The following is a 14,760-nucleotide window of genomic DNA, read 5'->3' as shown; positions in this document are numbered from 1 at the left end:
AGCCATTTTTTCTCCCTGGTGTCATGTGACTCATTACTCATTAGACTCATTACTCATTCTCAGGTGAGAATGGGAAGCAGGTGTGTTAAATTTGGTGTTAAATTCGCTGTCGCCTTTGGCTTGCTTAGTTGGGGACACTTGACATTTGACTTGACATTCAATATTCAACAGTATTCTTGACATTTATTCAACAGTGCTTTCGATCTGCCTGCATTGACACTATTCTTTAAGAGCTGCTGTGCAACCAAAATGATATACCAGTTATCACTGTAAAGCTGCTTTGACACAATCTGCATTGTAAAAAGCGCTATATAAATAAAGGTGACTTGACTTGACTTGACTTATCGCTCTCACTCTCTCATACTGGTCACTGGAAGTTCAACACGGCACCTCATGGCAAAGAACTCTCTGATGATCTGAAAAAACAATTGTTGCTCTACATAAAGATGGTGTAGGCTATTAGAAGATTGCCAGGACCCTGAAACTGAGCTGCAACACGGTGGCCAAGACCATAAAGCGGATTAACAGGACAGGTTCCATTCAGAACAGGCCTCGCCATGGTTGACCAAAGAAGTTGAGTGCACATGCTCAACGTCATATCCAGAGGTCGTGTTTGGGAAATAGACGTATGAGTGCTGCCAGCATTGCTGCACAAGTTGAAGGGGTGGGACTGTCAGTGCTCAGACCATACGCTGCACACTGCATCAAATTGGTCTGCATGGCTGTCGTCCCAGAAGGAAGCCTCTTCTAAAGATGATGCACAAGAAACCCTGCAAACAGTTTGCTGAAGACAAGCAGACTAAGGAACCATGTCCTGTGTTCTGATGAGACCAAGATAAAGGTCTGGTGTTGCATCCTCAAACGGAAGGTGGATGAGCGCAAGGTCTCTAACATCCACAAGCTCTGTGATGTCATCATGGAGGAGTGGAAGAGGACTCTAGTGGTAACTGTGAAGCTCTGGTGAACTCCATGCCCAAGAGGGTTAAGGCAGTGCTGGAAAATAATGGTGGCCACACAAAATATTGACACTTTGGGCCATTTTCACTTAGGGGTGTACTCACTTTTGTGACCAGCGGTTTAGACATTAATGGTGTGTTGTTATTTTGAGGGGACAGCAAATTTACACTGTTATACAAGCTGTACACTCACTACTTTACATTGTAGCAAAGTGTCATTTCTTCAATGTTGTCACCTGAAAAGATATAATAAAATATTTACAAAAATGTGAGGGGTGTACTCACTTCTGATATATATATATATATATATATATATATATATATATATATATATATATATATATATATATATATATATATATATATGTATATGACCAAAGAAGGCTGTGAAAATAAATCTGCATCGTTAATACTTTTGATCTTTTATTTAAAAAATCTACAAAAATCCAACCTTTCATTGGAGAATAATAATTTGAAATGGGGGGGAGAATGTTTTTCTCTAAAACACATTGCTCACAGTTAATCATACCCTTTTATTCAATACTTTTTGCAACCTCCTTTTCCCAAGATAACAGCTCTGAGTCTTCACCTATAATGCCTGATGAGTTTGGAGAACACCTGACAAGAGATCAGAGACCATTCCTTCATACAGAATCTCTACAGACCCTTCAGATTCCCAGCTCCATGTTGGTGCTTCTTCTCTTCAGTTCACTCCACTCATTTTCTTTAGGGTTCAGGTCAGGGGACTGGGATGGCCAGGGCAGAAGCTTGGTTTTGTGTTCAGTGACCCATTTTTGTGTTGGTTTTGATGTTTGTTTTGGATCATTGTCCTGATGGAAGATCCAACCACAGCCCATTATATGACTTCTAACAGGGACAGTCAGATATTGATTTTTTATCTGTTGGTATTTGATAGAATCCATGATACCATGTATCTTAACAATACAGGTCCAGGACCTCCAGCAGAAAAATAGGCCCACAACATTAAAGATACAGCAGTATATTTCATTGTACACATGGGGTACTTTTTACCCCTGTGTGCACCAAACCCATCTTAAGTGTTTGCTGCTAAAAAGCTAATTTTTTTGCTTCATCTGACCATAGAACATTTGAAAAGTAACTGACACTACTGAAACTTCAAACGGGATGGGTTATATAGTCAGATGAAGCAAAAAAAAAAACAAAAACGCTTTTTTAGCAGCAAACACTTAAGATGGGTTTGGTGCACACAGGGGTAAAAAGTACCCCATGTGTACAATGAAATATACTGCTGTATCTTTAATGTTGTGAGCCTATTTTTCTGTTTTTCTGACATCTTGTTCAGATACATGGAATAATGGATTCTACCAAATACCAACAGATAAAAAATCAAAACCTGACTGTCCCTTAGTCACATAATGGGCTGCGGTTGGATCTTCCATCCGGACAATGATCCAAAACAAACATCAAAACCAACACAAAAATGGGTCACTGAACACAAAACCAAGCTTCTGCCTTGGCCGTCCCAGTCCTCTGACCTGAACCCTAAAGAAAATTAGTGGAGTGAACTGAAGAGAAGAAGCACCAACATGGAGCTGGGAATCTGAAGGATCTGGAGAGATTCTGCATGAAGGAATTGTCTCTGATCTCCAAACTCATCAGGCATTATAGATGAAGACCCAGAGCTGTTATCTTGGGAAAAGGAGGTTGCAAAAAGCATTGAATAAAAGGGTACTGATTAATTGTGAGCAGTGTGTATTAGAGAAAATCATTTCTCTCGTAATGAGATTTTCCCCCCATTTCAAATTATTATTCTCCAATGAAAGGTTGGATTTGTGTAGATTTTTATATATATATATATATATATAAAAACATAAAAAATTACAAAAAAAAAAGTAAAAAAAAAAAACACTTTAACACTTTTGTTGGTTTATAAAACAACATGATTAATTGTTTGTTTTATTTCCATAACTACCCCTTGCTCTCCCTGGTGCTTGTTTAAAATTCCTCCCAATTGCATTCCTTAATTCAAACTCTGTTGCTGCCAGGAAGATGGTCATCATGGCATCTGCCAAATAAGAAAAAAAAAAAAATGCATGAGAAAAGCATTGTTGACATTGTAGCAAATTAGCTCAAAATAAATATGAATAATTAATTATAACTAGTTATAATTAATTATAAATATTTGGATCAGTTAATAGAATTAACTTAATGTAGTAATTTTTTAAAATAAAAGATCAAAAGTATTAACGATGCAGATTTATTTTCACAGCCTTCTTTGGTCATATTTACTAAGGGTATGAATAATTTTGAGCATGACTGTGTATATATATATATATATATATATATATATATATATATTATATAATATACAGTTTTTATTTTACTTTCATGTAGATTCATACTGTCTTCTTTAATTAAGTTCTGTTTTAAAATTTCTTTTAGTCAGACAGAAGTGTTTTGTTTACCTGCTTTACTAGTTTCGGCTACTTCCTGTAGCCTTCGTCAGAAGCGTCACGTGATGTTGCTGTGACGTGTCTTGTAGGCTGCTTATGTTGTTTGGCCAGACAGTAGGAAGAGCTTGCGCCTCCTACTGTCTGACGCCTTCTCCAGGACCGCATCCCAGGTGTGGGACAAGATGTAGGGTCCCTTGTCTCGGTTCATGGTCCTTGGTGGGCGTCTCCTAATCTCAATGGCCTCCCTGATCCAGCGGTGATATTTGTTGCTTTCAGCACGGATGACCCTGGCATTATCCCAGTCCATAATGTGATTTTCCCTCTTGCAATGGTCGGATATGGCTGATTTGAGGTTGTCCTGTTCCGCTTGTTCTTTTATTGCTCTTGTTTGTCTGTTGGATGTTTCTTTCTCGCATTTTGTCTGATGTTCCTTTTTCCATGTTCCAAATGATCTGCCTGTTTCACCTATGTATGTTTTGTTGCATGATAGACATGGTATTTCATATATGACGTCACATTTGTGTTCTTGTTTTATTCTGTCCTTGGGTTTTACTAGGAACTGTCTGAGTTTTATATGTGGTTTTACTGGTGTGTTTATGTTGTGTCTTCTCATAGCCCTTTGTATGCGTTCTGTGATCCCCCAGATGTATGGTAATGAAACTATTATGGGTGTGTTGGTATTTTGTGTCCTCCTCTTACTTTTCATTTCTTTACATATGTTTTGTGCCTGTTTTCTTCCCTTTTCTATGGCCCAGTTAGGATACTGACATGTCTTAAGTGCAGTGTGTATATGTACTTCTTCCTCCTCCTTGTCCTGTGTGTCTGTGATAATGTTTGCCCGGTTGTGAGGGAAGAGAGAAAATCACATTATGGACTGGGATAATGCCAGGGTCATCCGTGCTGAAAGCAACAAGTATCACCGCTGGATCAGGGAGGCCATTGAGATTAGGAGACCAAGGACCATGAACCGAGACGAGGGATCCTACATCTTATCCCACACCTGGGATGCAGTCCTGGAGAAGGCGTCAGACAGTAGGGGGTGCAAGCTCTTCCTACTGTCTGGCAAAAGAACTTAAGCAGCCTACAAGACACATCACAGCAACATCACAGCAACATCACATGATGCTTCTGACGAAGGCTACAGGAAGTAGCCGAAACTAGTAAAGCAGGTAAACAAAACACTCCTGTCTGACTAAAAGAAATTTTAAAACAGTTTTTATTTTAGTTATTATACTGTCAAGATTAGCGCACAGCTGCATGCCATGAGCACTTTACATGAGAGCATGTGCACGCATACGCATTTGAAAATGATAATTTTTCAATTTGTAAACCAAAAATATATAAGGTGGGAGCAAGTAATTCTCAAGTCCCTACCATAAACTCTCAAATCTTGTGCACACAAACCAAGTAAGTCAAGTCAGTGGCTCCCCAGCAAGCAATTTTGTCTTTAAAAGACATCTAATAGTCGTCAAAACACATCCCTGATGTCTAGGCTAAAACATGGCAAGGTTTGGGCTGTCAGTGAAAATATAATAAACGTCTAACCATAGCCCAAGAGTAGACTAGTCATTAATTAGACCGCTATTGAACAACTACATATATATGTATAGTCAAATAGATGGTGAATATGGGTCTAGGCTAAAACAAGGCTGAATTTGGGCTGTCAGTTAAAATTGTGACTGCAAAATCTAATAGATGTCTAACCACAGCCTAAGATTAGACTAGTCATCAAGCATACAGCTAATTATTGACTACATACAGTATATACCAGTGGCGTGCGGTCCATATAAGCGGCGAATGCTCTGCATACCCAAGCCATTCATGGACTCGGCAATTAATATTAACATTATAAATTACTGTTAAATCCCTTGTTTGAGGTTTACCATAAAGCCTACATGATTGGTAATGCGTATGTAACTGTCCGTAATTTATTTATTTGCCAAACGTTGGTAATTTTCTTTAAATCTGCTGGTTATGGAGACTTCCGGGTAAGCTGATCTACAGCAGCTTTTGCGCCTTCGCGGGACTGAAATGGTGGCTAACAAAGAAATCTCTAGCGTTAATTTTGATCATGGCTTAAGTTGAAAAACAAAGACAATTTAACGTTTGTCGTAGGACTGTGCGCCAAATCTTCTGACACTGCCAGAATTTCGTCTGAGGTCAAATTTGATCGCAACGGTCATTAATCGGCTGTTGGTGAACATGTTAAACTAGTGATCAAAGACTACAGATTTTTGCCTAGGATTTTAAGAATCTTTTAGGATTCTCAAAATTTGTCTCAGACGACCAAATCGTGGCCAAAATCGCACAGTATGCACCCACCTTATGGCTGATTACATGGCAGGATAAACTATGAGCGGACTGCTCGCCCAAGAGGAAAATGAGCTGCTGCCAAATCTCGATCACCGAAAATCACATTGTATTTGATACAAAACTAACTAGACTTAACCAAATGGGGGAAAAAATCATAACTAAAACTATTTTCATAGTATTTCATTTTCTCCATAGGGAATTTTTTATGAAAACTTATAAATTAAGACAGTCCAACTGTAACTAGGCCTATCAGAGGATATTAATCGATAGTCTTTGCGTTTGTTAAAGTCATCAGTTTGCATAATTTCAACTTATTTTTAAAGAATACTGATATTTTTATTTATTGTAGCCTACTTATATTTATTATAATTAAAACATTTTTTATTATAATAGGCTGCTAATACTAATTATGTTATACTTATTTTTAATTATTAATTTAAAAAGTACTTCTGGCATACATTTAAATTGACGCCATGGTGTTTTTTATTTGTTGTCTCTGTGTTCTAAACTGATATGTTTAAAGGTGAAGTATGTTGTTTGTATGACACTAGCGGCACCTAGTGGATTACAAAAATACAGCATATTTTGCAAACGCTCCTTTCACATGACCTGCCTCCGTCGACTCAAACATCACAAAAGCTCTTACAGGTGCTTGTGATGATTAATTGTTTGTTTTATTTCCATAACCACCCCTTGCTCTCCCTGGTGCTTGTTTAAAATGCCTCCCAATTGCATTCCTTAACTCAAACTCTGTTGCTGCCAGGAAGATGGTCATCATGGCATCTGCCAAATAAGAAAAAAAATGCATGAGAAAAGCATTGTTGACATTGTAGCAAATTAGCTCAAAAGAAATATGAATAATTAATTATAACTAGTTATAATTAATTATAAATATTTGGATCAGTTAATAGAATTAACTTAATGTAGTAAAATTAACATTACAATCAATTAATCTGTTTGTCCAGTGAACACTGTGTTAATTGTTATAACTAATTATAAATATTTGGATCAGTTAATAGAATTAACTTAATGTAGTCAAATTAATCGATTAATCTGTTTGTCCGTTGAACACTCAGTGTTAATTGTTTATTAATTCTAAGAAATTATAGCATTGTTTGAAATGCAGCAGATCAACAGCCTTGAGCAAACCATCAGTTTAGTCCTAACAAACCCTTCTTTAACTACACGACATGAACATCATTTGCCTCTTAAAACTAGAGGAACATAGTTAATCCATTTCACCCAGGTAAATAAGTTGCAAAAGTTGCAATGAAAAGTGGCATTGTTGAATGTAAAAATGTTTGTTCAAATAACTCAATTTGTAAAGTTGGGACAACATTTGGACAAGTTTTGGACAAATGCTTTAGAATCTAAGTAAGGTCAACAACAACAACAACAAAAAAACTTTTGTTAGCAACATTTTCTTCTAACAAATGTAAAAATAGATTGAACAAAGATTATTTGGGATGAGTCGGTTTATTATCTTGAATGAACTTAACAAGAATGCTCTAAACATGTTGCTAACAAAAGTTGTTTTGTTGACCTTACTTAGATTCTCAAGTATTAACTTCTTAACAAGAAGTTTTAAGTTCAAAAGATTACCTGGTATTCATTAAATGAACAAAAGTATTTAAGTTGATTTTAACTGGAGCGAATTAGTTGACTTAACTTAAAAAGTTGAATGTGATAATTTGCCCTTTTTTTAAGTTAGCTCAACTTTATTTATTTTTTTTACTTTATAATGTAAAGTTTTGTGTTGTTACTAAAGAAAGACAAGATGGTTATATCTTTTTAGACTAATATTTAGTATCAACCAAAACAATGGTACTTTTCATATCACCACAGTGGGTAATCTTTAGCTGGTCATCTTGATATGGCAGCCACCAAGAGCAGAGAGGGCCTTCTTTATGTAGAAAAAAGTGTTTTTATTCTAGAATAGTGATAAGACTGGAGCCTTCGTCTCATGTGAGTGTAGATCGTCAACCAATTTGCAAAAACTAATGTGCATTTCCTGAAAGTAAAAACTAAAAAGCCAGTGTAAAACAAATAGATATAAAAAGGTTATTTTTAGGGCTGTCAATTTAACACGTTAACTTCATCATATGATATAGTTAAGCAATATCACACAAGTAACGAGTGCAGTATCACACGAGTGCTGTTTTTGTCCCGATCAGCACAAGTGCAAATGTGATATTGAATTTACAACAGTTCAGTAAATAAGAAGTTAATATTGTATTATATTTTAGATGCAATATTGTCTGCTTTTGCTCCTGTACCTGTAAAGCCAGAGCAGAACTATTGTGCATCTCCAAGCAACACACAGCAGTGCTTAATTTCTGTGTGAATGCAGCGTAAGATCAGCACACCCGGAACCCTCCGTCACTGGCAGATTTGAAGAAAATTTCCGTGGATTGTCAAATAAATATATGACGCAAATTTGCATACGTATACTGAACAAAATTATAAAGGCAACACTTTTCTTTTTGCCCCCATTTTTAATTAGCTGAACTCACAGATCTAAGACTTTTTCTATGTACAAAAAAGGCCTTTTTCTCTCAAATATTGTTAGTGAGCACTTCTTCTTTGCCGAGATAATCCATCCACCTCACAGGTGTGGCATATCAAGATGCTGATTAGACAGCAGGATTATTGCACAGGTGTGCCTTAGGCTGGCCACAATAAAAGGCCACTCTAAAATGTGCAGTTTTATCACACAGCACAGTGCCACAGATGTCGCAAGTTTTGAGGGAGCGTGCAGTTGGCACGCTGACTGTAGGAATGTCCACCAGAGTTGTTCCCTGTGAATTGAATGTTCATTTCTCTACCATAAGCCATCTCTAAAGGCGTTTCAGAGAATTTGGCAGTACATCCAACCGGCCTTAAAACCACATACCACGTGTAACCACACCAGCCCAGGACCTCCACATCCAGCATCTTCACCTCCAAGATCATCTGAGACCAGCCACCCGGACAGCTGCTGCAACAATCGGTTTGCATAACCAAAGAATTTCTGCACAAACTGTCAGCAACCATCTCAGGGAAGCTCATCTGCATGCTCATTGTCCTCATCGGGGTCTCGACATGACTGCAGTTCGTCGTCATAACTGACTTGAGTGGGCAAATGCTCACATTCGATGGCATCTGGCACTTTGGAGAAGTGTTCTCTTCATGGATGAATCCCGGTTTTCACTGTACAGGGCAGATGGCAGACAGCATGTATGGCGTTGTGTGGGTGAGCGGTTTGCTGATGTCAACGTTGTGGATCGAGTGGCCCATGGTGGCGGTGGGGTTATGGTATGGGCAGGCGTATGTTATGGACAACGAACGCAGGTGCATTTTATTGATGGCATTTTGAATGCAAAGAGATACCGTGACGAGATCCTGAGGCTCATTGTTGTGCCATTCATCAACGACCATCACCTCATGTTGCAGCATGATAATGCACGGCCCCATGTTGCAAGGATCTGTACACAATTCCGGGAAGCTGAAAACATCCCAGTTCTTGCATGGCCAGCATACTCACCGGACATGTCACCCATTGAGCATGTTTGGGATGTTCTGGATCGGTGTGTACGACAGCGTGTTCCTGAACCAATATCCAGCAACTTCGCACAGCCATTGAAGAGGAGTGGACCAACATTCCACAGGCCACAATCAACAACCTGATCAACTCTATGCGAAGGAGATGTGTTGCACTGCGTGAGGCAAATGGTGGTCACACCAGATACTGACTGGTTTTCGGACCCACCCGCCCTTGTCATTTGTGTACAGATTACAGAAACAATAAGTTTGTTTTAGCAAATCATTGCGCAGTATTCAGGTCAGGTGACAAGGCTTCTAGTCACTTCAAAAAGACGCGCTAGCTGAGGGAAGTTTCTTCAAAGCGAACTAAAAGTGATCGAGGATTTATAATTTCGACTCCTGCAAGTCCATGTATACCATGCACGTCTTATATGCTGAACCATTGATTGTTCTTTTGCCTTTGTGTGTGTGTGTGTGTGTGTGTGTGCACGTGTGTGTGTATGTGTGTGCCAATTTGTTAGTGTGTGTGTGTGTTTGAGTGTGTTTTAAATGCAATTACAAAGCAATTACTTAGTTTTGTTTAACTGAAATGTGGAGTTACCTGCTTTTGCCAAAAAGTCTGTTGGAGTTATCTGCTTTTGCTAAGAAACAAACTTTCTATATATATATATTAGTGGTGGGCATAGATTAATTTTGTTAATCTAGATTAATCTCACTGTAATCTTGGAATTAATCTAGATTAATCTAGATTAAAATGGCTCATTTGAATTCTGCCGAAGACATTCAGAATATGTATGCTACCCAAATAATGACTCAAAGTAATCCGCCATTTTGTCCGACAAAGCAGTCAGGAGTTAGAAGATTAACCTCGGTGGAGTTAAACTTGAAAAATTGTGTATATTGACATCTTTCCGCGTTTGAAACAACATTGATTCTCATGTTCATTCATGTTTATTTGATGCTATAAATGGACTAGTAGTAAGAGATGATCGGTTTACAAGCCTCTTGAGCTGAGGCGCTACAACAATCTGTCACGACCATGGTCACGACACATTAAAGAGCAACAAAACGGTTTTTATTGTTTGAATTTCTTAAAAAACTACATAGTTTTAAAGCTGGGACTTTGTTTAATATCATAAGTAACCTGCTCTGTCTTGTCTGTCGACGTGTTGTCAGTGTCCTCTTTGCTCCGTGATGCATTTATCACTGTGTGTGGCGTGATAGCACCATGGCTTGTCGGACAAAGCAACAGTAACTAAGGGGGGCGGGTCTTTGCGAAGGGTCAATTCGGCTAGGTATACATCCGCACTAAACTATCAAGGTGAAAGTCATCATTGCTTGCGTAGTATAGACCCAGCTCCCAACCCAACTTTGAGAATAGATTAACGCGATATTTTTTTTATCGCCCGATAAGAGTCTCACGTTAACGCAGCACGTTAACGCCGATAACGGCCCAACACTATATATATATATATATATATATATATATATATATATATATATATATATATATATATATATAAACATACTTTAATTTTGTAAGTTACCTGTGGTTTTTGGAGTTATTATTACTTAATCAAAACAACCCAACTGCTGCAGTTTGATTGATATTACTTGGAATGCACAATAAAAAAATATTTTGTGAGAATTAATAAAAACTGAGTTATCTGTTTTTGCACATGAACTCTTCATATATATATATATATATATATATATATATATATATATATATGTAGCATTTCTAATGCTACTTTTTGTAATTATTATTTGATTTTTTTTTTTTTTTTCTCATTTAAAACAACAATGAATTTATATTGTGGGGGTAATTTCTTAGCCAAACTTGAGGTGCAATAGATTTGTGATTTAGATTAATTAATCACCATATTGTGTAATTAAAGGCAGGGTAGGTAAAAAATGTATAAAAAATTTTTTTTCAAAATTTGTTTAAACTTTATTTATATATCAATACATATTTAAAATGTAAGTACTCTGAAAAAGAAAGTATAAAAATCGAGTGTCTGTAGACCTCTCACGACTGTTTTAAAGACAGCTCATTATTTCCATTCACTCCACCCCCTCCCTTCTGGGCTCCTTCCAAAGCCATGCCCCCAAAACGCATGAACGTGCCACTCCGACCACTGAGCTGGAAGACGCATTATTTACCTGAGACGAGCGGAGAGGAAGGAGCACAGTGCATGTAGTGACATCATGTCAGAATCACATGTAATAAAAATAACTTTATAATTATGAAGATAAACATAATTTAATTCGCTAACGAGCTAGTTATTTATAAGGCAAAGCTAAAAACAGGTTGCATGATACACGTTTTTCCATTACCATCATTTACACTGTGATGAAGATGAATTTCGTGTAAGATTCATAACATATACGTTGTTCTACAGATAAACAGAGTAACATACACTCAAATATCAACTCACAACTGCATTGCAGACACAAAATAATAACACACACATACAACAAAGTGTGTACGACACACACAGATACAAGATAAAGACATCAGTAAACATAGGTAGAGAATATAAAAACAAAACAAAGGCGAAAAAAAACGTGCAGGTAAACTTACAGGTGAACATGGTAAAAGAGTTAGACAGAGGGTAAATATAGTTCTAAGAAAAGTTCCTAGATGCGGAGTAACGTTAGGCCTACTATCTGTTAAACATGTATTTAGTTATCTAAAGCAAAAATATGCACAATTCAACACTATAGCTATCATCTTGTGCTAGGCCTATAGATTATTTATCGTCTCTACTACGGCTCGCTAAGTAATGTTATGTTAGCTATATTACGCAGCTACGTGTGCTAATGACACATGCTTCATGAAAAAATAAACAAAAAAATATGTATGATCAAAATACAAAAAGAAAGATTTACCTGTCCAGCAGAAATAAAGCCATCAAGGAGTCACTTTTCAGCCCCTTGAGTTCCCTCAGTTCTCGCCATCGCTGGAGAGCCACGCCGATATTAACTCGCGTTTTATTTCTTTGTTTATCCAAAGACTTTTTGTTCATTGCCTTTTCTTGTACTGTTACTGTCTTCCTTTTTTGCCTGGTTTGCCTTCACTAACTGCATAGGCCGGTACTGTGAATTTTGCTTGCTGTTTCTCTGCCATTGTTTTGGTATTCCTAGGATCCATGCCTCTTGAATTCCCCAAATCAAACGTGCGCGCGCAAGTGGGCAGGTCGTGTGTGGCAAAAGGGTGTTGCCATGGTTGCGAGAGAGTGACAGCCGCCTAAGCCAATCCTATGTTTCGTCCCGGATGGAAATAATGAGCTGTGTTTAATACAGATTAAACGGTCTAGAGTCACTCGATTTTTATACTCTTTTTATCAGAGTTCTTACATTTTAATTATGCATGTATATATATAGAAAGTTTAAACAAATTTGGAACAAAATTTCTTACCTACCCTGCCTTTAATTAGATTTAAATTTTTAATCACTTGACAGCCCTAGTTCTTTGCATTTCTTAGTGGGATTAATTTAATGATCAGGAAGACACTGTCCTTTAAAAAAGTCTTGGAGGAAATGTACAAGTCGCATCATCAACATATTTTTGCTTTTGTTTCCTGTTGTAGGAGTTGCCATTGTATTGCTCAGGTGGTCTGCGCTTTTTCTGGGATAATAAATTTGACCATGCAATGGTGGCCTTCCTTGACTGTGTCCAGCAGTTTAAAGAGGAGGTGGAAAAGGGTGACACAGGCTTCTGTCTTCCTTATAGGTAAGAATGTACAGAAGATAAATTTATATATATAAAAAAAAATTAATGCCATTATAGATCACCAGGCTGTTGGAAGATTTGTAACTGTAGCTGGTGCAAATGAAAGCTCATTTTAATCAGCCAAGAGAGGATAGTAGTTGGCAACATTGATAATCTCAAAATGACCAACTATCAGGCTATTAATCAAGTCTTAGATAGTGCTAAACATGCTTTTGCTTTATTGCTATGGCCAATTAATCTGCCAATATTTGGTGTTGAGTGAGATGTTCAGTGTTACATATATGTGCCAATATCTATGACTTAACCACATAGTTTTAAAACTCTATCATGTAAGAGCAGGATTTTCCAAACACTTTGTTTGAGATTCTGTTTGTCTTCTGTATTTAGAATGGATGTGGACAAAGGAAAGATTGAGGACACCGGTGGCAGTGGAGGTTCTTACTCTATTAAGACTCAGTTTAACTCAGAGGAACAGTGGACCAAAGCCCTCAAGTTCATGCTCACTAACCTGAAGTGGGGCCTGGCCTGGGTCTCCTCGCAGTTTTACAACCGCTAGATTTAAGCTTGACTCTCACCTGATCCATGACAAGGAAATCACTTGAAATCTTCACAGTACTTGGATGGGAAATTACTTTTTTGAGTGAACTCAACTTCCATCACAATCATTTTGTTAGAAAACAGAAAATGGAATCTAATTAAATATTAAAGTACAAGTAATATGAATTTGTGTTACTGGCGGTATTGTGGTATTATTAATACCGGTGGTATTTTTCATGAGCATAACTAGGAGTTTTGAGATGAGGAGGGGGTGGGGGATGGTTTTCAGCCTATACTTGAATGTTTTCTTGTCTGGAACTCCCCAGGAGTCAAGTGTAACTATAATGGGAGTTAGTTTGTGTGTATTGGTTATTCTTACTCAGCCATATAGATGTTTCATATGCATTAATATCTTGTTTATATAGGGCTAAGTTCAAATACAGAAACCAGTCATGTCAAAGCAACTTATAATTGAGAAACATCACAAGCTATTTTAAATAGTATTTGTAATCACAGCAAGGTAACAAAATATACAAATACTGTATATATTTAGAAATGCTTCACCTACAAAAGGCTTATGGAACAGACATCAGCTACTCATGATATTTATGTGTACATATCCATTTAAATATAAAATAACAATAAACATTTTTCAATTTTCTTTTTTTAGGTAATTCAATAATGATCTTTTTTTTTCATTGAAGGTATATGTGAATGGGCTGATGAAGCAAACTAAATTAGGAGTAATATATGTAAGAAATATTGGCCAAAGCAACACTGAATTATTGAAAAATAGTGCCCACCCGAGTGGGTATTTTGTCCATGATGCAAAACATCAATAAATCAATAGTCTGGCTATAGTCCAAAATTATTCTGCTTATGTTTCAGTTACCAAACTGCAAGACTAATGTTTTATTTTGAGACATTTGTCTGTTTTTGTTCTTAAAATGCTCTTGTGTCTAGAAATACTTTCTGATGCAAAAACTTGGGAAAATGAGATCCAGGCAGTAGATAAAGTTGATGGAAAATTATTTATTCATTACAATTAAATTTAGCCTCACACACAAACTTTAATCGATAATGAAAATACTTAATAAAGCCAAAAGGTAAAATAACCATCATAAAGTATTAGTCAATAGTTAATAATAAATTTAGAGTATTATAATAAATCCAGAGTATTGTATCTAATAGATGAAGATCAAAAAGAGCAATAATTAAGACGTTTGCAGATAAGAGAGAGAAGTAGAAGCCAAGGAGAGCA

At 36.9% G+C, this 14,760-nt stretch overlaps 1 protein-coding gene across 1 annotated transcript in view; it reads left to right on the top strand.

Annotated features, from left to right (window-relative positions):
- Positions 1 to 14,173, top strand: part of becn1 (beclin 1, autophagy related) — a 112,514-nt gene extending 98,341 nt beyond the window's left edge. Inside the window, exons 11-12 of the mRNA XM_048187618.1 lie at positions 12,820 to 12,962; positions 13,350 to 14,173. Of these exons, the coding sequence (XP_048043575.1) occupies positions 12,820 to 12,962; positions 13,350 to 13,518 (312 nt within the window). The 3' untranslated portion in view covers positions 13,519 to 14,173. The remainder of the gene's footprint in view (positions 1 to 12,819; positions 12,963 to 13,349) is intronic.
- The last annotated feature ends 587 nt before the right edge of the window (positions 14,174 to 14,760 follow it).

This window comes from Megalobrama amblycephala, linkage group LG4 (genome assembly GCF_018812025.1).
Source record: "Megalobrama amblycephala isolate DHTTF-2021 linkage group LG4, ASM1881202v1, whole genome shotgun sequence".
Taxonomy (NCBI): domain Eukaryota; kingdom Metazoa; phylum Chordata; class Actinopteri; order Cypriniformes; family Xenocyprididae; genus Megalobrama; species Megalobrama amblycephala.
Note: the sequence above shows the minus strand (reverse complement) of the source record. Positions and strands in the feature narration are given on the sequence as shown.